Source organism: Penicillium canariense, assembly GCF_028826845.1.
Source record: "Penicillium canariense strain IBT 26290 chromosome Unknown utg000001l_segment0_segment0, whole genome shotgun sequence".
In the NCBI taxonomy this organism is placed as follows: Eukaryota; Fungi; Ascomycota; class Eurotiomycetes; order Eurotiales; family Aspergillaceae; genus Penicillium; species Penicillium canariense.
The window spans coordinates 5,626,391-5,649,551 of NW_026622728.1; the positions used below are offsets into that span (position 1 = coordinate 5,626,391).

General features: G+C 53.8%; 8 protein-coding genes across 8 annotated transcripts; 4 read left to right on the top strand and 4 right to left on the bottom strand.

Annotated features, from left to right (window-relative positions):
* Window positions 1-199: 199 nt before the first annotated feature.
* Window positions 200-1,852, bottom strand: N7482_001905 (uncharacterized protein; the record flags this gene model as incomplete). Its single annotated transcript, XM_056684030.1, has 1 exon — window positions 200-1,852. The coding sequence occupies one exon, from the start codon at window positions 1,850-1,852 to the stop codon at window positions 200-202; it is 1,653 nt and encodes a 550-aa protein (XP_056547636.1).
* A 391-nt stretch (window positions 1,853-2,243) lies between these two features.
* Window positions 2,244-3,554, bottom strand: N7482_001906 (uncharacterized protein; the record flags this gene model as incomplete). The annotated part of the gene is made up of 1 exon (XM_056684031.1): window positions 2,244-3,554. The coding sequence occupies one exon, from the start codon at window positions 3,552-3,554 to the stop codon at window positions 2,244-2,246; it is 1,311 nt and encodes a 436-aa protein (XP_056547637.1).
* Window positions 3,555-4,400: 846 nt separating this feature from the next.
* On the top strand, window positions 4,401-6,992 carry N7482_001907 (RING-H2 finger protein; the record flags this gene model as incomplete). The annotated part of the gene is made up of 1 exon (XM_056684032.1): window positions 4,401-6,992. One exon carries the CDS (start codon window positions 4,401-4,403, stop codon window positions 6,990-6,992), a length of 2,592 nt encoding a protein of 863 aa, XP_056547638.1.
* Window positions 6,993-7,775: 783 nt separating this feature from the next.
* Window positions 7,776-8,534, top strand: N7482_001908 (phosphoribosylglycinamide formyltransferase; the record flags this gene model as incomplete). The annotated part of the gene is made up of 2 exons (XM_056684033.1): window positions 7,776-8,186; window positions 8,289-8,534. The coding sequence occupies 2 exons, from the start codon at window positions 7,776-7,778 to the stop codon at window positions 8,532-8,534; spliced, it is 657 nt and encodes a 218-aa protein (XP_056547639.1).
* A 5,375-nt stretch (window positions 8,535-13,909) lies between these two features.
* On the top strand, window positions 13,910-16,173 carry N7482_001909 (Zn(II)2Cys6 transcription factor; the record flags this gene model as incomplete). Its single annotated transcript, XM_056684034.1, has 3 exons — window positions 13,910-14,959; window positions 15,031-15,827; window positions 15,909-16,173. The coding sequence occupies 3 exons, from the start codon at window positions 13,910-13,912 to the stop codon at window positions 16,171-16,173; spliced, it is 2,112 nt and encodes a 703-aa protein (XP_056547640.1).
* Window positions 16,174-17,825: 1,652 nt separating this feature from the next.
* Window positions 17,826-18,317, top strand: N7482_001910 (uncharacterized protein; the record flags this gene model as incomplete). The annotated part of the gene is made up of 1 exon (XM_056684035.1): window positions 17,826-18,317. One exon carries the CDS (start codon window positions 17,826-17,828, stop codon window positions 18,315-18,317), a length of 492 nt encoding a protein of 163 aa, XP_056547641.1.
* A 336-nt stretch (window positions 18,318-18,653) lies between these two features.
* On the bottom strand, window positions 18,654-18,872 carry N7482_001911 (Helicase C-terminal; the record flags this gene model as incomplete). Its single annotated transcript, XM_056684036.1, has 1 exon — window positions 18,654-18,872. One exon carries the CDS (start codon window positions 18,870-18,872, stop codon window positions 18,654-18,656), a length of 219 nt encoding a protein of 72 aa, XP_056547642.1.
* Window positions 18,873-19,036: 164 nt separating this feature from the next.
* On the bottom strand, window positions 19,037-22,024 carry N7482_001912 (ATP-dependent 3'-5' DNA helicase; the record flags this gene model as incomplete). Its single annotated transcript, XM_056684037.1, has 1 exon — window positions 19,037-22,024. One exon carries the CDS (start codon window positions 22,022-22,024, stop codon window positions 19,037-19,039), a length of 2,988 nt encoding a protein of 995 aa, XP_056547643.1.
* Window positions 22,025-23,161: the final 1,137 nt, after the last annotated feature.

Genomic DNA, 23,161 nt, shown 5'->3' on the forward strand with positions numbered 1-23,161 from the left:
CCTTTCAGGAAATAAGATCAACCATGACATCCATCCTTCCGCGCAGCAAGTGGCAACACAAAGAGGAAAAGGTACAACAGTGGGGGGGGGTATTGGGCATGAAGTAAATATCGGGAAAAAGTTTTGGGGGCAACAACGCCAATATCAAATAGAAGAACAACCATGGAGCCATAATCAATCAGATAGAGGAATCATCAGCTCACGCGTTTCGACCCCGTAAGACCTCGGCGCCACCAGTTCTCATCTCGTTCAGCTTGGTCGACAACTCAGAGTTCTGTGCCTCAACAACTTCGTGGCGACGTTTGACTTCAGCTTCGAAGACAGCAGCTGTGCGGCGACGGGCGCGACGAAGCTTTTTCATCTCAGTCAGAAGGTGGCTGAAGCGGTCGATCAACTGGTCTCCGCAGTCTTCCCAGTCATCAACTGACATGCGCGACAGGTAGATCGCACGATCTTCGTCTGCAAGTTTCAATAGCTGAGACACCGTGTCATTGGGTGACTGGGAGTTCGATCGAAGAGGTGGGTTGGGTAGAAGTGAAGGTGACTTTACTGGCGGTGATGGTGTAGGTGTAGGAGCTTTGTCAAAAGGTTCAGCCTGCAGGTCAGTGAAGGATTTCTGATACAGAAGCTGTGGCGGGTAGTCTGCCTCCAATTGCCGTTTCTTTGTATTGATGACAGTGTTTCGGCGGCCACGTCTAGCTGAGGCTGGTTGGCTGAGAAATGGGTCTTGCATCAATTCGTCATCATCACGGTCCAAATCGGACATGTTGGTGATGTCAAAAGCATGAGCGGAGTGTCCGCTGTGCCGCCTGCTGCTAACACGGATCGTTTCATCAATTCCATGCTCGTGTTCACTCTCTTCGTCGCTCTGTTCTGCTGGTCGTAAATCTGCCATGCTGAGCATTCGTCCAGCTTGGGGCGGTGGCTCGGAGCCATGTCGGGTGGGGGATATCTCAAGCTGGTCAAGGAGAGAAGGCTTTGGAGGGCTGAAACGTGTCCTTGGGGTTCCTGATGTGCTGTGTGGAAGAGTAATCTTCCTGGCCCCCGGAGGAGGAAGCATATGGCCCAGTTTGCGGGGGTGAGCATCGGAGACAATATCGATAGGGGCAGATGAACGAGGGTCGGCTTGAGCATGATCAATTGATCGTGATGCCCTTTTGCTCGCCGACCAGAAATTCTCCAGACGTTTGCTCAGTGGCTCTTCTACTGCGCGGTGCTTATGCGGCAGGTGCCAGCTGCTTGATTCCCTGCGCTCCTTTGAAACTGTCGGTTCTTCGGGCGCTGGTGGCTCGGATACTTGTTGAGGCTCCTCGGTCATCTCATCATCTCCTCCGAGAGATGAAGTCAACTGACTAGCGGTATCCTCGCCATCATCAGAGGTGTCGAATCCTGCTTTTTTCATGGCTTTGTCTCCTAGGCCCCCGTAGAAGGATGACCGATAGGAACGGCGTGTAGGCCGCGGCAGGTAGGATGGCCGAGGTGAGGTGTTTTCGTCCGCAGCATTGATCGTTGATGGTGCTTGGGATTGACCATCGTCAAAGCCAAACGCACTGGTTCCGGCAACAGTTGAATCATCCATTGCCTCGACATCGGTGTCAAAAACGTCCCGCGGCCCTCCGTTTGAGGGAGGCAGTATATTTTCAGGGAGAGCGCGAGATCGATCCGAGGGCACTGGAGAAGCCTGGAAAACTCGCGGCACGGTTCGGCCATTCATATTCGGTTCATTGAAGTACTTGCTGGGCACCTCAACTTTCGCCTGCTCGGCCCGAAGCTGGCGTTGGGACGGAGGTAAGTCGGCGGGTGCACGAGGCTGCCCAGCTTCCTTGGAGTGAATATAGTCGCCCACACCCATGGTGAAGAAATGGGCGAGTGGGGATGCTACCTAGTGAATTTCCGGACAACCAAACTCAAGCCCCAGACCTTCCTTTCAAAAATTGTTGAGGTGGTGAAGAATCCTTGTTTGTTCGGACACCAGACGCGAGCGAACCGCGTGGTCACGTGCACATCCTTGTGGCCCAAAGATGATCGTTTTCTGGGTTCATTAAGATGAGTAGAGGGGAGTCGACGATATCCAGAATTGAATGGTAGTTAGGTTCAAAGTTGGATATACCGTAAGAGCTCAGTTCATTTGCAAGTGAAACCTCACGTTACGCTGAATGAAGAGGTTATGGATGAGCTTGGATATATGTAGTATGAATTTGATATATTTAGATAATAGAAGTAGGGATAACTTCACGCAGGGCTCAGTCAGAATGTGAATCTTCGCCAAGGTGGAAATGCGCCAGATTGTACGCGACACCTCGTCCACGTTTTTGTGCCTTTTCCAGAAAATCCTTTGATTTTTGCACCTCCGCCTCCCTTTTTTCCATCGCGAGTCTTTGTTCGCGTCTTGTTTCAAGAGAACTCGATAGATCATCCATATGCATTGCATCCGGGTCGTACTCGTCCACAGTTTCCGGTGGAGTCATCAGAGATGAGATCAACAGATCACTGATCCAAAGCGAAACCATGCCTCGCAGCTCCAGTAATTCTGGGGAATCAGAATACGGAGGAGATCCAAGCAGCATGTCCATGCGTGTTGCAATTTTCTGTGCTTCTTCCAACTCCTGCCTTCTGATCCCAGCAACGAGAGCCTGTTTTTTGTTTGACTCCCGACGGTCAAAATCGACCGAGGAGCCCTCGCCGCTGGAAAGGTCGTCAGAGGAGTCCTCAGTGTCAAGCGTGATATTACTCCTTGCCGTATGACTCTCCTCCTGGGTGACATAGATCCAGAGTCCGAACATCGCGGGGTAGAAGTGTAAAGTAGACACGGCATGTGGGGCACTTTTCGAATACGGATGATTTAATATCAACCTTTCGTAGTATTCTTTCGCCTCCTCGAACCCTTTCTTTGTGAATGGTAAAGACGTTTCATTGCGGCTATTCGAAGTATCGGGTAGCGGGCGAGGAGACTGTGTCGAGGCTTCTTGTTGACCGCGACGAAACAGAATCTCCGCTCCAATTCCCCACCTTCCTTCACTGCGGGCATCCACCGGGAAGCTACGGAACTCTTCTCGCAGAATCAGGCCCCATGCTCTTCCAGCACGAATATAATCTCCTTGGAGGAGGCAACGGTGTAGAATGGCGGTTAAAACCGACAAGTGCTGAAGGCGAATGGTGCCTTGGTGCGCCGCAGACTGCGGTGGGTAGATGGGGGACGATAATGCGGACAGGTCTCTGAAGTGCTGGCCTGGCACTTTGGCTTCCTGTCTGGAATGGTCGTCCTTTGCTGGCCCATGGGGGAAATTGCCACCAGGCAATTCCTGGTCAAAAGAGAGACCAGCGATCCGGTACTGGTGGGACTCGTTCGGCGTCAAAATCAGAGACGGCCCAACAAGACCGGACTCCCCAGCCGACGTGGCATCTGTCGTATATGCACCATCGCCCTCCCGATCGGTCCACTCGTCGGCCTTCTTACGTTTTCGGCGATCATATTGCGCGACACGAGTGCTCGTCGGCTGCAGCCAGGAGGGCAGTGGCAGAGAAAAGAAGGAAGCCGACAGGGCAGGCGCCATGCGCGACTCTCATGCGGGGCTGCTTGGACACACCAAAGTATTCGAAACCAAGCAGCCGCGGCGGACCCTGGAAGACTCGGCAAATCGGAGATGGCAAACGAGATTGAAGTTTGGGGAGCTGCCGCTGGAGTTGGAGATGACTAATTCACGGAGGAAGGGCCGAGAATCAACTACACGAAGAAGGTGATTCCCGCGGAAGCAAATCAGGCAAACAGTCCCCGTTATCGCTATCGTCTGGCCTCACACGCCTCTGTCTCTCTCCTTCTCCTTACATCCTATCTGGTCGTTCCTTTTCCTCATCCGCCCCTCCTCTTTCCGTCTCCTCTCCTCGGCTTTTTTCAATATACGTTTCCCTCAGGGCGTCACCACACCCGGATCCCCGGATCCCCCGATCCCCTCCTGTTTCGCAGACACTCGGCGGGTATATTGGGTACATCAAGTGTGGCCTGTGCCAGACGCTTGTCAGACCATTCGTGACTGCCGGTCGCAGTGCCTCGCTTTGGATGGTCGGATTGTTTCTCGCACACACGGTACCCATTATTGATCGATCATCACCGCCTCGCCGACTTACCTTCCTTTATTCCGGCGATCCCACTCCGCCACCACTTTGCACCCGACGGTGCAGGCTACCTGGTTCAGCACCATTAACAACCTGGCCGGGAAGGCCTTTTCAGGTGTTATCCATCGTGAATTGTGTATCCGGTACACCTATATCTGCAACCCAACCTACGATCGGGTAGAAATTGGTGTTGATACGGTCGCTACTAGCTGTTTGGGAATTCTTATGGCAGTGGACGGTCCATAACATTCTTCTATATTCCGTCTTCTCTTTTGCCACTTGCTACTATGGGACAGTCGGCTTCTACGCCACGAGAACCACCTGACACTGGTTATTCGGACTACCTCACGACGCTCTTAGGTCGGGACTCTAGTACGAGGGATGAAGATATGAACAACAGGCAAATCACCGAGCAAAACGGAGAGGCTAGCTCCTCGTCCGGGATGGGATCACACCCGCACACTGGTCAGGATGCGTCATCGATCCAGCTAAACGAGCTTCCCGAATCCTGGCAACAGCCCACGCGGCACTCTGGCGGATTCTCACAACAGATGCGAAGTATCGAAGAAGAAGAGGGCCCAGAATATGAACCAAGCCCACGGGAATACCGGTCCGCAGCGATTGCTCGGATGGCGGCAAGAAGACAATCTACCATGTCACGGTTAGGGTCCAGAATTCTGCCCAATTCGGTCATTCGCGGTCTCCTCAGCAGCCAAGAGGAGACGCCGGCAGAAGGCCACGCCCACAGGCATGGACTGGTATCAAGGACACCTCCCCGGTCTGAAAGTGCTCACAGCAGTGGTCGGTTCAGCCCCTTCAGTGCCCTTGGGTCAACAGGTGTCACCCGCCGCCGGACCACTCGGGGGCCTTATTTCATCCCGCAACGTGCCGCCTCGTCCGCGATGTCTGATGGAGCCGCAAGTTCCTCACTTCTTGATTCTTCCGCCGAACGGATTCCTGAGTCCAGTCGGGCCTCTTGGCGTCGTGCCCGTCTACAGCGTATGCGCCATTCGCTGTCAACCCCCATATCTCAAATGTTTGGGCAGCCTGCGCCGGACATCTCTTCATCTCATGAAGGCCCTGCACACCTATCGGGAAGCCCGCCATTCAGCGACAGCCTCCCAGGTGCTATGGATACTCGCCTAGATTTTGGAGAGCCCTTACATGAATTAGATTCGGTCGAGCCTGGAATAGAACTAGACAGTCCACTTTCCGCTCACCAGCCAAATACTGAGCCGATGGGATCACGCGGACTCCCTGGACTCCTTAGGACACGGGCTGCCAGAGCAATGCGGCGAGAAGAACAAACACCTCTTTCTCGAGTCCTTCAGCTTGCTGCAGCCGCAATCGCAGCTCAACTCTCTGGTACCACCGGTCCTGCCCTACCAAATATTCAAGCTTTGGGTAACGAGGGTCTGGATGGTTCACTGGAGAACTTTATTCAGAGCTTACAACATGCCACAACGGCCCCAGCGCAACCACCGCAACCAGGCGAAGGACCAAGCAATCCTGGAACCGAGGCGCCGACGGCTCCAGTCAATTTCTTGCGCGTTTTCCGGTTTGCCAATTCGGATTCTCCCCTTGGTCCCAGCCCGTTGGAGAGAAGCACAAATGGCTCTGCGAATCAAGGTCCTCAGTCTGACGGAATGCCCGTCGACGAAGCCGCTGAGGGGGCCGAGGGTCGGACGGTCACGCTGGTTGTCGTGGGTGTCCGATCAGTACCGGCGGGTAATGGAAGCAATAGCGAACAAGGGCCGCCCGGCCCTGGAGGCCCAGGTCTGGATGCTTTGCTTGGCCTGCCATTCCTGCCACCCAATGCTATCCCCCGCCCCCCAGAAGGATCCGGTGATCTCGCCCAGCGAGCCGATGCGCGATCCAGACTGCATGCCGCTCGTCAAGGCGGACCTGCTGGCCTAGCTCCGGAGTTGCTGCGCCAACCTGGCCAAAATCCGCCACGAAGAATGTCTGATGCGGGACCCCGCCTTACTTATCCATCATATCCTCCTTCTGCCTTGTCCGAAAGCCCCCCTGGGCCCCATCCCCCTCCCTCAACACCCGCTGAGCCGGGCATGTCAGCCGTCTCCTCCGGTACCTCGACACCGAGCCGTAGACCATCCTCGGCCTCGGCCATGCCTCCGAGCGTCTTACCTCACCTCCACGGAGGTCAATCTTCGCAGCCCCCTGTCGAGCCTTCAGAATACTCTGTCCCGCCTAGTGCTGCAAGGCAGCGACGACGAAGCGATTCGGAATTTGCTCGGCACCGTGCACTTGGCTCAGGTTCCGTTCGTCGCAACGGCGTGGTTGAACCCGATCAAGCTCCCCCAGGTGGAGGTAGAAGCTGGTTGATCTACGTCGTTGGAACCAATTTGTCGGAAAACCACCCGGCTTTGACGACGCCGAGTCTCTTCACCGATAACCCTACGTACGAGGACATGATCTTGCTGTCGTCCCTCCTGGGTCCAGCCAAGCCCCCAGTGGCCACTCAAGACGACGTTAATTCCGCAGGCGGACTATTCCGACTTGTTGAGTACGCCGGCTCGCTGGTCGCGGAATCCGTCGATGGCGCAGGCGCCATCCAAATCCAGGATGGAGAGCGTTGTCTGATCTGCTTGAGCGACTATGAAGTGGCCGAGGAAGTGCGGGAGTTGGCTAAATGCAAGCATGTCTTCCACAGGGATTGTATTGACCAGGTTCGTCCCATCCTTGCCTCTTATCTTACAATAGCCATACGTACTAACGGAACACAACAGTGGCTGACCACTGGCCGAAACTCCTGCCCTCTTTGCCGAGGCCAGGGCGTTAAAGAGACGTCCAATAACGAGGGCCCAGCGGCGCCTGAGCCTGCTGCCGCCCCTGTCCCTGAAGGCATGGCCATTTAACGGACCGGCATATATGCGCCTCCGCCCCCTACATTCTGACCAATCTCACTTACGGCTGTTGGTCGTCCACCACTCTACTCATTGAACATTAGCATCCAGCGCCTGCTTAGAGCTTTTACGAATTTTCTTCATTGGATATCCCATGGCATTCTGTCTATTCTGTCTGCTGCGCTGCTTTTGCGCGCTCTCATATGTGTTTTTCTGTTGCGTCACCAAATCGAGGTCTAGAGGCGGCGTGTTTTTTTTCTTGGTCCTCTTGTGGAGAGCGACTATCTACCTGTTCTTGGTCTCGGATTCTTTCGTCGCGATTTCTTTTTTTCTTGTGTCTCTTGGATTCAAGGGTGACTTTGTAACTGTGGCTTAAAGGAAGTTGACAGTGCCGGGGTAATCAATCCCATTGGGGGATAATAGGATAGCAAAACAATACTTTCTTATTAATTTCATCCTTCTCATTTGCATCTCCGTCTTCGGCGCTGCCCCGCTTACCCCTCGATCACGTGAGGGAAATTTTCCCAGTGCGGCATGAATGCTCGACATCATGGAACACAGATTCTACGTTTTGTGGCTTGTACAGGTCTGGTTTTATAGCTTTATAGTCTACTCAACAGACCAATTGAGCTCCTCCGAGGCCGAAATTCTCCGCCAGCCAACAGCCTCCTGATCATTACCACGGACCAGTGCCCAGACCTTCGAGCCGCAAACCCTCCCGGCGACGACCTCCACCAAACGAATCAGTAAAAAGCTCCACGCCTTCCTTCAACCTCACACCTTCCAGCGTCCACAATGCCCTCGCCAATCCGGACCACCGTCCTCATCTCCGGCAACGGCTCCAACCTCCAAGCCCTCATCGACAAAGTCTCCGCCGGCGCCCTCAACGCCCAACTCATCCGCGTCCTCTCGAACCGCAAAGACGCCTACGGCCTCGAGCGCGCCCGGAAGGCCTCCATCCCCACGGAATACCATAACCTTGTCAAGTACAAGAAGGCGCACCCGGCAACCCCCGAGGGCGTGCAGGCCGCGCGCGAGGAGTACGATGCCGAGCTGGCGCGCCTGATTCTGGCGGACGAGCCCGAGCTGGTCGTGTGTCTGGGGTTCATGCATATCCTGTCGCCACAGTTCCTGGAGCCGCTGGAGAAGGCGGGTGTGCGCATCATTAATCTGCATCCGGCGCTGCCGGGGGCATTTAACGGGGTGGTGAGTACAATTGATCTCTTCTCGTCCTCTAGGATTAGGCAGTGGGAGGCGCTATATGCTATATAAGGCGGGTTTAAAGTGGGTTGCTGATGGGATGTACAGAATGCGATTGAGCGTGCTCATGCCGCGTGGATGGAGGGGAAGATCGATAAGACTGGGGTGATGATTCACGATGTCATTTCGGAGGTGGATATGGGCCAGCCCATCCTGGTGCGGGAGATCCCGTTCGTGAAGGGGCAGGATGAGGATCTGGAGGCGTTTAAGAAGCGTGTGCATGAGACGGAATGGGGGACGGTTGTTGAGGGCGTGGACATGGTGCTCAAGGAGCTGGCTGCTCGGAAGCAATGATTTGAGGGCACGGCGTTTCCTTCCTGTGGCACTGATGGCACTGGATTGCTCTGGCCTTGCGGTTCTTGTGTTCTTGCCCAAGCCGTGAGCATGGGGCTGCTGACGATGTTATGACTATATATATTTATCATGTATGAATCTAGAAAGACCAAAAATTTGCATTGTTGAATATAGCGAGCTCATCTGCATCCATCAAGGTATACTTCGTTGCTCTGTGCCGGGAGAAGCTCGGGCCACGCCCGTTCCAGGGACGACACACTGCCGCTGTGCTTGCCGAGGGTAGGGCCCAAGAGCAAACTAACCATGGACTCATTCCGCCCACCAGCAGCAACGGAATTTCCGAGTCTAGACCGCCGATCCTCGGTGAGAAAGGACGTCCAAGCAATGATCCCCTCGCCCTGCATTCTGGACCATACACCTGTCCGTATGGGCCATGGGCCGCGCGCACCCGGCTGACGGCGCCGGGGCCGCGGAGACCCCAGCCCATGCTCGCAACAATTCCCAGGTCGAGCATCGCTGAACAAATGTCGGTGGCGCATGCAGCTAAAAAGCTCATTCGGATCTGCTGGAGGCGGGGCCTCGGACAGGGATGTGAAATTGCATTCCACCTCACCGGCCGTTCGTCACATGCGGCCAACCCCGGGCCCTGACGTGCCCCGTCCGAGGCAAATCACTCGGAGCCACGCGACAGTGCGTTGCCCGGCAGATAGCCCAGAGGCCCGGGATGGGGGAGAGGGAAACCGAGGGGAACGCTAGGACGTCGCGGCAAAAGGACATCGCCCGCCAGTACCACAACTGCCGGTCTGGGTGGTTGGCTGGCTGGCGGTTGAATCCTGCAGTGCAACCTCCAAATGCCCCAATCTCGCAATTTCTGACCAGCAGCCAGTGGCCCCCTTGGGAAAGACAAGACCAAACTAGCCAGAAGACGTGGAGTCCACGCCGTGGCGGTCACCGGCAACAACGGATGGCAAAAGGTGACAGATCCCACGATTGGCTCCGCTAGGCCGTCTCCGGACAAAGCAACGTACCAGGACTTCGGGCAGACGGGGTGGAGGATGGCGCTGGAACGGACTGCTTAGTGGGTGCATATGGCGTGGAAAGGAAGCTTTGCGTTCTTTGGTGGGTTATCTTGCACTGGCCCGGGGGGCCAACATCGTAAACGGCCGGCGCCAACTCAATTGGCGGCCGCTCAAGGCAATCGTATCCGACGGGCCCCCTGGTGGAGGGATCTCTGATGTGGGAAAGTGGGATCGGCCGATTCTGGCCGTCACGGAAGGGGGGTTGGGCTTTGGTCGCGGAGTATGAAATCTTCCCGGGTCTGTGGATCGTCGGTGTGAGGGCTTAGGGCGGATAACCGTTGCATTGGCCTGTTCAGCCTCATTGTTGGGCCCTCGTGTCTTGCCAGCAGGCTACACCAGAGAGTTCACTGGTCTCCGTCTTGGTAGGAAAGAATTGGTCTTGGGATGCATGGGGCTCGCTGGAGCGGATATACCCTTTCCGACCCCGGCGTGCTCTGTCTTGAGATTGATCTGGGTCATCACGACCTCGGGATATAGTGTTCGGCATGCTTGAGCAGAGAATAACCCATTGGACAAGTTGTCAGGTACTGTGGAAACTATTGCGAATACTGGGGACATCTGTAGAGCCCTATGACGACAGGCTAACTGCCCTGCTGTGGCAGGCATTACGAAGAACCTCCAACTGGAAGCCTGGACGGGATTGATGTGAACAGTGCGTGTAGGAGCCACAGAAAGCAGAGCCTTTAAATCGATGGTACTGAGCAAATGTAGACGTGAATTCGAAAGACAGTATATAGTCTTCTAGTTTTCCCTTACTTTCCTCGGCCAGGGTCAGAGCTCTCCCGGATGATGTGATATGGAGATTACAGCCAGTCAGGAACACAGTGTTTGGGGCGTTCCGTTCATGTCGTGCGTTGGGAAGCTAGCCTCAGAATAGATCATGCATGTGATTCGATTCCTGAACAGCTTTTGATCAGCGAGAAGAGGCCATTGCCAGTCCTGAGCTGCGAGGTGCCGGTTGAGATTGGGCGACTCGATGGCTCGAGGCATTGACCGTCGGCAATCGCCGTGAGATTTGCCCTTCAATTAAGATGAAACGTTCATATTTCTTCTTGCTGTGTTCCGTTAAACCCATCCGTATTGCATGTGGACGGTTGCAATGGGGAAACGCAGACCCCTCCGTCTCGGACACCGTATCTCCGGCTCACCCAGCTAATGAATGCACCACGTCGAGATTGATGGCCGGCTCCAAGGCAAGTGTATACAAGGACTGTAGGAATATCCGAGCGTGGGCCCACGCATCCTTTCCCAGCAAAATTCGGATTTAACCTACTCCGGTATCTGATTCGTGTGCCGGAAGCGCTCTGAGGCTAAACTTTGCTAGCTCTCTCAAACCCTCCTGGAATGGGCATAGCAGCACATGCGGGTGGGCCATAAACCAGTTTCCCCCATCCCCGGGAACCAGCCCAGCAACCTGGGCCATGTGCCTGGGCCATGGCGAGAGGGGATGAGATCGTGAACGGAGATGTTACCCATCCTGGCCCAGTGCAGTTGCTAAGATGCTGGGACCAGGATCAGCACCGCGTCACGGAGGCTAACGTCAGGTGTGGGAGTGAGGAAAACCGAACTGTCTGCCAGTACCTGCCAGTGCCTGCCATGGTAGGGAATGGATGGGACGGGGACGAGCGGCCCACATGGGAACACAATTGTGGAGCTGGCCCCCGTCAAGGTGGGCGTCTTTTAGCGTTTGGGCCGGCTCACTGTTCACCCACATGGCGAGAAAGTCGGAGGGTCGGTGCGCCGCGCAAGTCCCGGGCATAGCGTGGTGCAATTAGGGCTTGGGTTATTTTCTTTTCCAGTTCCGGCCGAACGGGGAGGTACTGTAGCCTCTGGGAAGCGCCTACGGGTATGGCTCCACCGTGAGAGAACACAAACGACGAGACGTGTGTATGTCGGATGTTCAAGATGATGGCCGTATCCTGCTGTATTTGGGACGAGCGATCTAAATCTAGGACAGCCCATAGGCTATATAGGCGAATGCATAGAACGAATCAGAACAGGATGCGCCACTGGCGTGGAGATCTGCCATTGTTCCCTGTCGTTACTCACCGGGAGGATAATAGCACTTCACGCGATCCAGGATCGTGTGTCAACGGAGCTTGGAGCTGCAAGAGTTGGGCCTGGTGGAGTCAATTTGGGGCATCCCATTGACTCGCATGAATGTCCACGCGCTCCCCCTTCCTCTGGTTAGCGTCTGTTCGATCTGCCCGGTCCACCTTGTGTTCTGCCTGTCAGACCGACGTCGATCAGGCACGCGGTCGATTCATCAGGGCCAAATTCTTTCCGACTCGAAGACGGGTGTTGGAAAAGTGGAGGACGAGGAGACGGAAAGAGGCTGAAAGGCGGCTGGCTGCCTTCAGCTGGCCTGATTGATTGCCCCTGCCTTTCGCCTTTCGCCTTTCGCCTTTTGTCCTTCTCCCATCCACATCCACCTTCCACCCCCCGGGTTCTTTCGAACCCACTCCTGTTGTCTAGCCTTGGCCGTGCATCCATCAGGACCATAACCCGTCCGAAAGGAGCTTGGCCGTCCCCACACCGCACCCACAGACCAAGTCCCCTTCGTCACCCGGATCCACCGAACCGATCTCCATCACCCACAGAATGGTTTCGGCATTTTTCTCGATTCGCCGTCTCTGGAGGTTCCAGATTTGCCGACTGAACCTCAGGCCACCTACACGGACTGGCGTCTTCCCCGTGCTAAACTCCGTAAATTCGGCCGTCTCTCGTGCTCGGGTTCGTATCGTCCGAAGCTTGCATTATCGTCGACAAAACCCCCCACCGGAATGGTCTGCGTTCATCTCCACTACGGTGCTCAATCGCACCAAAACTCTCTCTTCGGAACCGCTCCGCCCGGGAACTGCCTTGATAGGACCCATTCTGGACACCATACCTGGACATGCTGTGGCAGGGCGAATTCGGTGGGTTTCTAGCAACAGGAGAAAGAGGACGAAGATGAAGTATGGAGAACACTCCATTGCGTCAGAAAGTACTATGCAGAACCCAAAAAGCAGAGCAAGCCTAGCCACGATTGACAGACGCTATGATCAAACCGGATCGCGCGCCCCTCTGCCCTTCTTCTTTGGCATCTCCTGCATGGACCCGGAGGGGCCTGAGGCTCGAGCCCCCAAGCCCCCAAAAATCGCATTGACTTTAATATCACCCTTTGGTGGCTTGGGGTGATCGTCCCCCAAGGACCAAAGAATTCCGGCCCCCCTTTCAGGTTCACCGAGACCCGATGCTGGAGATCCGTTCTGACTAAGAGGCAGAGGATAAAAATATACTCCGGAGGATGATATGGATGATCCCCAAGAGTGGGGCAAGGCGAACGAGAAAGGGGGCCAACCGCAGTGCAACATGCGACATCATCACCTGTAATACTACCTGGTGGATTTGCTGTGCAGCAAATCCGCCATCGTTCATCCTCCAGCCCAAACCTTGGCGGGGTCAAATGCAGGCCCAAATGAAATGATTCCCAACTTCCGCCGCGCTCTGGTGGCCCCGCTGTGCTCCGCCGGGGGACAAACGGAGAGAGAAATCTGACATTAAATCCAATTAATCCTAATTCTGCACCATGATTCGCTCCCAATCAAGCCTACCAGACTACGAGCGGAGAGCGGAGTTCCTCGAGCAGTCCATGGAGGGTTGCGCATCGTCTGCGACTCCGTAGTGGCTCTTCCGTGGTCCTCACTCCGCCCTGAGGAGTAGGTTCTGTCATCACTCTAGTGCCTAGTTCGGTCCCCTACTAGCGACTAGTTGCTCCATCCTTAGCTATGTCCTCATCTCTTGCGGTAGCCTCGTATTGGATACGGCGATCCGGATCGCTGGCAATGGAGGTTGGCCCAGCTGGGACCTCAAATAGGAATGACCGGAATCCGAGCAATGGGAAAGACAACGAACCGGTAAACCAGAAGAAGATAGATAAAATCAGAGAGAAATGGGAAGGGAAAAAAAGAGTTCGCGCCTTCACTCTTCTCTCTCGGACGGCTGTTTAATCTCCGCACATCCTGGTTCCAACAGTCTGGGTCCAACCTCACCCCACCCCCGACACCTTTCCCTTTCATCTCCGACCATTGCCCTCCTTTTCCGCGATGCAAGTTCCCGTTGGGGCACTTCGCTGACTTTCATGGGGGATCCACGCGCAGCCTAACACACACACAGAGAGAGAGAGAGAGAGAGAGAGAGAGAGGGAGATAGCGCGCCTAAGAAGAAGGCCGCAAAGAGGGCCCGAATCCCAGAATTCCATACTTTGGTCCCCAAACCCAACTTGATCGCGACCTGATCTCTGCCCACACCACCATGGAGCAATCGTATCACCAGTCCCAGGCAGCCCTAGCTGGCTTCCTCGATTCAATGCAGCAGGACACCAGCATGTCCGCATACAGTCTCTTTGGCCCGTCGCAGTATCCTGAGAGCGTTGCGTTCTGGCATGATCCCTCCGCGGCGCCGGCCATGGCTATTTCCGCTTCGTCATACCTGCCCAAGCAGCCGACCCTGCTGCAGCCCATCCCGGATCAGAAGAAGCATAAGCGCACCCGCAGCGGCTGCTTTACCTGTCGCTCGCGCCGCATCAAATGCGACGAAGGCCGCCCCGTCTGCGAGCGCTGCCGGAAGGGTAGTCGGGACTGCGTCTATCCGTCGCCCGCAGCGCCCTCAGCCAAGGGCTCCCGCACATCGGCAAAGGCGCGCAGCGCGCGCCCCCAGTCGCAATGCAGTGACTCATCCGGAAAGGTGGAAGCCGAAGATGCTGGCCCGCTCGAGCCCATCATCGACGAGGAGGAACCTGATGAGGCCGGGGTGAGCTCGGGGCTCTCGCCAACGAGTAGGGGCGGTGCTGGCCAGTCGCACTCCGATCTGCATCGCACGCAAAGCGGTCAGTCGCTGCGGAAGCGCAGCATCAATCCGTCGCCGGAGACAGGATCGTTCCATCTGGAGCCAAGCAGCTCGCCATCGACCGAGTCGTCACGGTTTGAGTCGATAAGTGTGCGGTCGGCGAGTGTCGGTCAGTCTACGCTAGATCTGCTCAACAATAGCCGGCTACCGGAGGATTTGCGGTTCTACTTGGATTTTCACCAACAGTACATCTCGCATGAGCACTTCTTTCTGAGACAGGGCAGCGCTCGCTTCATCCATCACAGCATCATCGAACTCGCACTGGGGTATGACCCTCTCTTGTATGCCCTGGTGGGATTTGCCGCATATCACCACACTTTGCAGAGTGGAGGCAAGCTCTATGCTTTCCTGAAATACTATAATAAAGCCTTGGTGCTCTTACGCAAGTCCTTGGGATCGGCAACGGAACACAGTGAAGCAACATTATGTACCGTTCTTGTTCTGACGACATTTGAGGTATTAAATCGTGACGCTCTTCTTCTTGGTTGCAACGTTGGGGCGCTTTCTAACCGCTTTCTGCGATCCAGGAGTACATCGGGGATTGGGTCAACCTGATCGATCACCACCAAGCCGCACACGCCTTGATGCGAGAACTATTGACACCGGAATCGTCCAATTTAATCGAGCTACATACCAACATCTTTCTCTGGTACGCACGGTTTGACGTCGTGGCCGGCATCTTGGCCGGCACAGAGGCGATTCTGGGCCGTGACTGGTACATGGCCAAGGAGCAACACGATGCCCACCAAGCAGCCCTTTACCCCGACGATCCAAGCAAGCAGCTCGCGCTAGTGGCCTCGATCAATCGTCGCTTCGGGCTGGACATGGCCTCGCTCTATGCCAAGCTTTCGCGCGGTATGATTCCGGTGGACCAGTTTGCCCTACAGAACGAACAACTCGGTCAAACCTTGAAACGTGCGAATAACATTCTCAAGCAATTCGATGATTCTGAAGACACCGTACACTCGTATGCGAATCAGCAGCCTCTGACGGATGATGATATCGTGGATCCGTACGTGCCAGGCTGTATACACCAGGGACCTCTTTGGGATGCCAACTATGCAAGGATTGATCTCCTGTCCACCGAATTGATGTTCAAGTACCAGACCATGCTATCTCTGAAGCAGCCGCTGCTCCCAGATCTGCAGCGTCTGGCACTTGAACAATGCCAATTGATTGAAACAATTTCACGCTGGCCTGGTAGGAGCAATGGGTTCTGCATCGGCTTCAAGAATAGTCTTGGCCTTTCGAGCATGTTTCTACCAAGGGACATGAAGCATCAGATGTGGTCGAGGCGCAAGCTGGCCCTAATGGAGCAAAATGGGTAAGCCTGCTCCAGAACCCCTTTTCTATCGTCCGGTTTACTGGAAGTCTGTTCAAATGCTCACAAAGTCTTTCCGACTAGTTATATCATTGCCCCCCGATTCCGCACCGCCCTCGCTGCCATCTGGCAACTCCCCGAAATCGAGCATTGGTGGCTGCCCAACGACGAAGGCTACTCAGACATTATCCAGGAGATCCGGGGTATGTCCGAGGAGCGCATGAATCAGCCTCGTGACGACGACTTCCGCGAGAATGTTCGGGACATGAAATCGCTCTTCTGGAAACTTAACGTGGATGAGCAGGATGATGAGCAAAGCCCTTCAAGCAGCCATACCAGCTATACCTGACGAATCCACAGCGGATCTACCCATACAATTTCTTCTTAACCACGCCGACCCCTGCTGCCCCGGGTGCGATTTCATCCACTCAACACCCGTGCCTCTGCATATTGCGAGCCATGTCAAAAATAGGCTCAAGCTGCGCTCCAGTCACCGCTATATACCATTGACGGTTGTTCCCCGGGGGACCAGCGTCCGAGAACCCCACACACCGAATAAAGGCCATCATGAGCCACCTCCACACTCTTGAGCGGGTGGCACCCTTAGCCGCCTTTCCACATGAGAGAACCAAGTCAACGAAGCTAAGACTCAACGGGGCACCGCTCAGCATGTGTCACGTTCACCTCTACCAAAGATCCACCTTTCTATTCCTCGAACACTGCCCATATATTGCATGTCACCAATCAATAACCTAATTCCCACCCTCGATTCCCCCATCTTCGATCTTTCGCACGGCATTTCGCTGGTCATGACTTGATGTGCACATTTATCTTTTATTATACCCGATCGTTGCTTGACACCGTCGACACAAATCACATCTTATTTTATTGGCATTATCTTGGGGCTTTGATATAATACTCTTATACCAGTGGTACTACATTATCTCGGGATATACTATTTACAATCAATAGAGGTGGAGCGTCGAATAAATTGGCTGTGTGTGATGTGTGATTCTGGTATTTTCGTACTTGAAATGTGGCAGCGTATTATCTATCGTCAAGTCACTACGACGCAGCCGTTTCACCCCTACAATGACAAATTAATTTTGACTAACAATTAACACGTGAAACGTCAGTAGCACATTTTGGCTCATCCAGATTCATATGACATGGATCTATTTAATGTCTATGGAAACTCAATGATAGGGGCGACCCTCAACTCGCCAAATGCACATCACATTTCCAATGGTACTTATATAGCATAGCATTGTTTGAATACAACTGACACCTTTTGAAATTCCACAATAATGCCCATACAACTTTCGAACTCTCGAAGATAAAAGACCCCGTTTCGCTCGATGTCCTTCGTGGTCGAAATTATTATCCTGCGATTTGCAACCACGCCAGTTCCATTTGCGGATTCCAACCCTAGCACTAGCAGACCTTCCTCTAGCTCTAGTATGTCCTCCAACCGCAAGCCATAGATAGAGCTTCCCTAATTCGGGACTTCTTCAACACAGACATCGCGGCGCTCAAGTCGTACATCAACCGTGAAGCCCACTTGCCCAATCATATGAGGGCAGACTTGTTCGATGGCTGAGTCTGTGACTTAGATGCGTACTGCCGCGTAATGAAGCCCTTGGACATTGACTTCCACACCGAAATAGAAAAGGATCTGAATAGCGTTTGTAAGAGGTGCCCTATATATTCTTTGAGGCCTAACCAAAGGACTCAAATGAACCATTCATGATGAATACTGAATGTATCACAATGCTTTTGTACAAAGCACTTTAGTCTTCCACAGAACAATGAAGATCACGTACAGCCGTCGAGCCCTGAAAATCAAAGATATCATTCTCACTCAATTTACCAGTCGGACTAAATCCCATGCAATCTCTCAAGAATCAAGCACTATCAGCAACCATACAAATTCGGAATCCCTTGCCCAGTTCCTTGATACCTGCAACCCCAATCAATCCTGGGCCACCATCTCGTACTGAAATGGCTTCTCCAGCTCCAGCTCCGACTCCAGCTCCAACTCCAGCCCCAACCGACCTTCAGCCGGGACCTGCCGCAACGAATGAAATGGCTTTGGACCATTACAAGAAATTCATGAAGATGGCCAGTGACGCGCTGGAGTCGTGGGCAAATGGTACCTCCACTCTATCCCAAGAAATGAAGGCAGACCTAGCAAGTAGCTTTCTCGATGAACATAGGATATTCTGGCTGCGATGGAGGACCGTGAACAAGAGGCTAATGACGACGAGCCCTATTCGCTGGATCGATGATCGAGGTGATGATATTGGCCGGAAACTGTTGCAAATCAGGAATAAGCTGAGAACGAAGCAGGAGGTTTCAGTTGTTACAAAGGGGTTAATGAGAGAGGTCGTGAAGATCTGGTTCGGGCTGAAGTACAACGAGTATTTCGGGATATCCGGTGTTTTACACGGCCGCTCTAAGAATGGAAGGACAGACTGGGGTCGTAAAAGATGATCATGATATTTAGAGAAATTCTGGGATGTATCTTGAAAGGCTAGCGTGGTGACGATAACTGTCTGATTGTTTAGGTGGATTTGATTCTACTTGTTCTTCTTGGCATCAAAGTTTCGCTGGAAGTAGATGGTTCGTCGTAATATCCTACGCAATATTAGGAATGACAGGATTGACGGTCTCCGGCGTTGGTGACAGGCGCCGGGGTTGAATCATAAATGTAATGGCTCAGTCATCATGGGTGGTATTGGGTGCTATGCCTCGAGTAGCCGGTCAGTTCCGCACATTGTATATAGCCCCTGAGATCCCGGGGTATATATGCCAACGTACAAGCCCACCTTAGGCCCGCCTGTCGCCAGGGCCGCAGCCAGCCTTCCACGGAACCTCACCGGCACTAACAACCGTCTCCCACCCACCAGCCAACTCGCGACTACTGCCAATGCCAAGTTCATCTCCGTCTACCTCCTCGCCCCAGGGCAAAGCATCAACGTCGACTTCCCACCCCAGCAAACAGCGTAGCACCACGCCCGCGCCGGCCTTACTCATAACAACATTCATCTCCTTGCACCGCTCGTCACACACGCACTCGACACACCCCTGCGGTGAAAGACAAGAACAAGCCTCGATGCGAGCTACTGCGCGCCTCAGGAGTAATCCGATAAATTCGAAAGCTTTACTCGCAATACCAGACCCGCAAGACCCACCCTTTGCATCATAGAAAGTCAGCCGCGCAGGCCGCTGGCGCGACGGCGGCTGAATCTTTTTTCTAGCTCTGCATTAGACATGCCTGATTCATTCGCGCGACGCAGCCCCCGGCCTAGTTCCTTCTTCGCGACCTTGCATTCCGTGCGGACGTCACCGGGCGAAGAGATGACGAACGACGGGAGGAGCGAGAGGACTGCGTGCTCAGCGGCGTGGATGGCGGCTGCAATGTTGAGCCGGTGCGATTCGAGGATCTCGATGGCTCGGGAGGGTACGTCCAGCCACATACCCTTGGTGAAAATATCGATGGGCGGATTATCGACCGCGACGGCGTCGAGGACGCGGCCACGCTTATCGATTTTGAAGAAGCCATACACGACGGCGTGGATCTGGACTGCGCCGAAGAAGGCGCGGCATGAGTCGGGACCAGGGCCAACAGGCCGCATGCTTTCAGTCTCGATCGGGTCGATGTCAGTGAAGTCACGTTGCATGGTGCTCCAGTCGACGTGAACTCGTAGGACACGAGCAAAGTGGCGTTCCGTGTTGAGTTCCTGGACGATGTATGTTTGGCCTTGATGGAGGAAGATACCACCCTCGTAGATGGTAAAAAACGCGCGCGATGCCTCCACTTCTTCGAGGACCACGTTGCGCTTGTTTGTTGTGTCGATCACAGCAAAGTGCGTGTCCTCTGTGTCGCGAATGTTCACGCACCGCCACGGCTGGGGCCGGAACCGGTCATGGCAATGATAGAAGCCCATACTATCCTTAATCAGGCGTGTCGCCGCGAGAGCGAAGAGCTGCTCACCGAAGTAGATATGGTCTTCCTCTGGCCGGATAGGCATCTCAAAGGCAGCACATTGAACGTGTCCTTCCTGGATGAGCTCGTTGGCCAGGTCGATTTGCAGCTCGCAATTAGGCCGGGTGAAAATCTCATCGGGGTTTTGCATGTAGTGTTGGTCTGTAGGGTATCTGTCGCCCACTAGCACAGACAAAGAATCTTTATTCCGCCGACCAGCACGGCCACTCTGCTGCCGCAAATTAGAAATTGAATATGGGAAACCAAGGGTGATGACTGCGTCTAGGGAGCCAATATCAACGCCCAATTCGAGCGCATTCGTTGCCACAATTCCCATCAATTTCCCTTCGAACATTTCTTTCTCGATGCGTCGTCGATCCTGGGGGCTATATCCGCCTCGATAGCCCATGACCATCTTGCCGACTTCGAGTCTTTCGAGAGCCTGGAACTCATTGCGGACAGCTTGCAGGAGGATCTCGCATAGCTTTCGTATTCGACAAAAAGCAATCACCCTTACCCCTCGAAGGATTAGCTGGCAGAACAAGCGGGCAGTCTCTGTGACGCTGTCACCGCGTCCAGAAGTTGGGTCAGCCGGGTCCTTGAATGGTGTGTTCCAGCAGACAAATTCCTTGCGGCCAGAGGGAGATCCGTCAAAGTCGACCAATCTCACATCCTGCACGCCGAAGATCGATTTCATATGCTGCTCGGGGTTCGCAACTGTGGCGGAGCAGGATATGAACTTGACATGTCGGTTGCCTACAGCAGCACAGATTCTCCGGAGTCGTCGCATGATATAAGCCACGTGGGACCCAAACAAGCCATTGTAGACATGCAGTTCGTCAACAACCACGAATTTCAGGTTCTTCAAGAAGGTACGCCAGGCACTTTCCTGCGGAAGAATCGTGATATGCAGCATATCCGGATTGGTGAACACAATGCGAGCCTCATCGCGGATGAGATTCCGGCTGCCCATTGGCGTATCTCCGTCAAAGGTTTCCACCATTGTATGTTGTAAGCCGTCCATGAATTGGAGAAGCTCCATCATACTGCGCCTCTGGTCTTGAGCCAGAGCTTTGGTGGGGAAAATATACATGCCCCTGCTTTCCGAATCCTTTTCCAGCTCGTGAAGCATAGGAATCTGGTAGATGAGCGACTTCCCCGAGCTGGTTGAGGTGGATACAATCACGTTGTGACCCTCGTACAAAAGATTGATTGCCTCGGCCTGATGGGAGTAGAGCTGGGTAATGCTTTTTGTATTGTATAGCGCATTGACCAGGTCTTGCGACAGCTGAAACGCCAAATCACCGTACATGGGAGACTGAGCATCAAATACGCGATGTCCCTCCGGAACAATCTGAGCATGATACCACTCCATCTCACGGATTTCAGCAATGATTTCCGCAATAGACTTGCGTTCCTTGGGAATCGTGGCAGGCGGTTTCGCAACGACAGGGGTATTCGCCCCACTATCTGGAGGTGTGGGCAGAAATGCATTCTTCTCCTGTTCCAAAGTCTGGACCGGCTCAAGACCTTGGTCTTCACAACGGACGAGGAATGCATCAATCGCATCCGTGAATTTCGCGTTGCGTTTTTCGATAAGGGCCAGCATCTGCTTTTGGCTGTAAACCGGCACCTTCAAGTCCTCATCTTTCATTCGGCGCGTAGGCTTAGATGGTTCTCCAGTTTTGGGATGCTGAACCTCCCGCTTGAGATCGCCATCCACGAACTCGAAGAGTAGAACGTCTTTCTTGTCATCATCCTGGTCTGCATGCTCGCTGTTCATGTCCTCGGCAGTGAGCATGCTATGTCGCCTATGTAATCCATAATCGGTAATGTCTTTATCGGCAACGGTCATGACCTCCAGTCGCGCTTCGTCCACATACTCGAATCGCACCGCCCGCGGTACCAGCACCTTCACCCTCGCCACGTCCTCGGCTGTGAGTTCTCGCCCTGTGCCGAGCTGCCCCTGTACAGCCTTCTTGATATTATCAAATGTGGTCGCAAAATGCTTGCGCGTGCAGCAGAAGGTGTACACGAGGTTCAGGGCGCGATGGGTTTGTGAGAGACGCTTAAGCTCATCAGGCCAAGGCGTGGACGGGGTTCTCTTTTTCGGGGCTTTGGATTGCGGGTTTGAGGCGGTAGATTTCTTCCCTTGACCTGTTTTCTTCTTTTTTAGTTTGCCCATTTCCCCTGGCCTGTGAATCGGACGCATTATGAAGGGAAGCGGTCTCTGTAGCGTCATTGGTATCCGCAACCGAAAACGCGTTCAAGGACGGGGTCACGGTGGTGTTAGGAGCTCGGTCGTCTCTTTCGTGGATCTGCTTTCGTTTGAGAATATTTTGAGCGGGGACTGATGAGGGGTCCATCATGTCGGCACCCCATCGCGGTCGTGCATCAAGCTGTGGCCGGATTACGAGTTCCAAGCAAACCTCCCCAGGCTGAGACGCCAGGAAACGCGAGGTCACGTGCACCAATATAACCCATTCAGGCGACGCTCCGTGGCGATGAAGAGTCGCAAACGCCATTCAAATCGTTGAGGTCTTCTTAACAAGCATGTATTGTACAAGTCGTTACCACCGCCCTCTTCGGGTTATTTTGTGCCAATTTGCAAATAATCTCGAATAGACGCAATAATGGAAAAGGACGTGGGCAGCAGCAAATCTTTACCAACTCCAACCTTCGAGACTCCTTCGATACTCCTTGGAGACTCTAATACTCTTAGCCTTTGTTTGGCTCCTTCATTTGTCAGTCCTATTCGGTTTACAAGAGCTGTCTTATGGGAACCACAACGAAAGCTTTCAATTTCATCGTAAGGAAACACCCTTGAAGGCGAGCAACTTTCAACCAATGCTGCGAAAGTGGATAATATTTGTACATGAGAATTTTTCCTGGCCATAATGGATGGAAATACATAGCCTCATCGCCTTTTCTTGCTGTTATTGACCCGATTGACCTGTCAGTGTAAGTCCCGGCGCCGGCTTGTCCAGTTTCCACAACCGTCATTTTTGGCTTCGCCGATTATCGGCACTTTGGTCATCTGGGTATGATTCATTTTCGGCAACCATTGATCTCGTTGGACTACCCGTCAGCCTGAGAGCTTGCTTTTAAAACATCCGATGTAGCATTGGATGATGTATATCTACTAGCATCTTCCGACCATAGGAGATTGAATAGAACTTCATCCGGCTTACAGCAACCCCCACGCCTCCGACGATTGACACCGCCTGGGCCCCTTCCACCTTCCTCAGTCAGGGATTGGGTTAAATATCGGGCCGTCGCTGATTCAACGCCCTTTCCCTCATACTAACTATAATCCGTTGCTTACCTATCCGACATGTCCTTTCATATT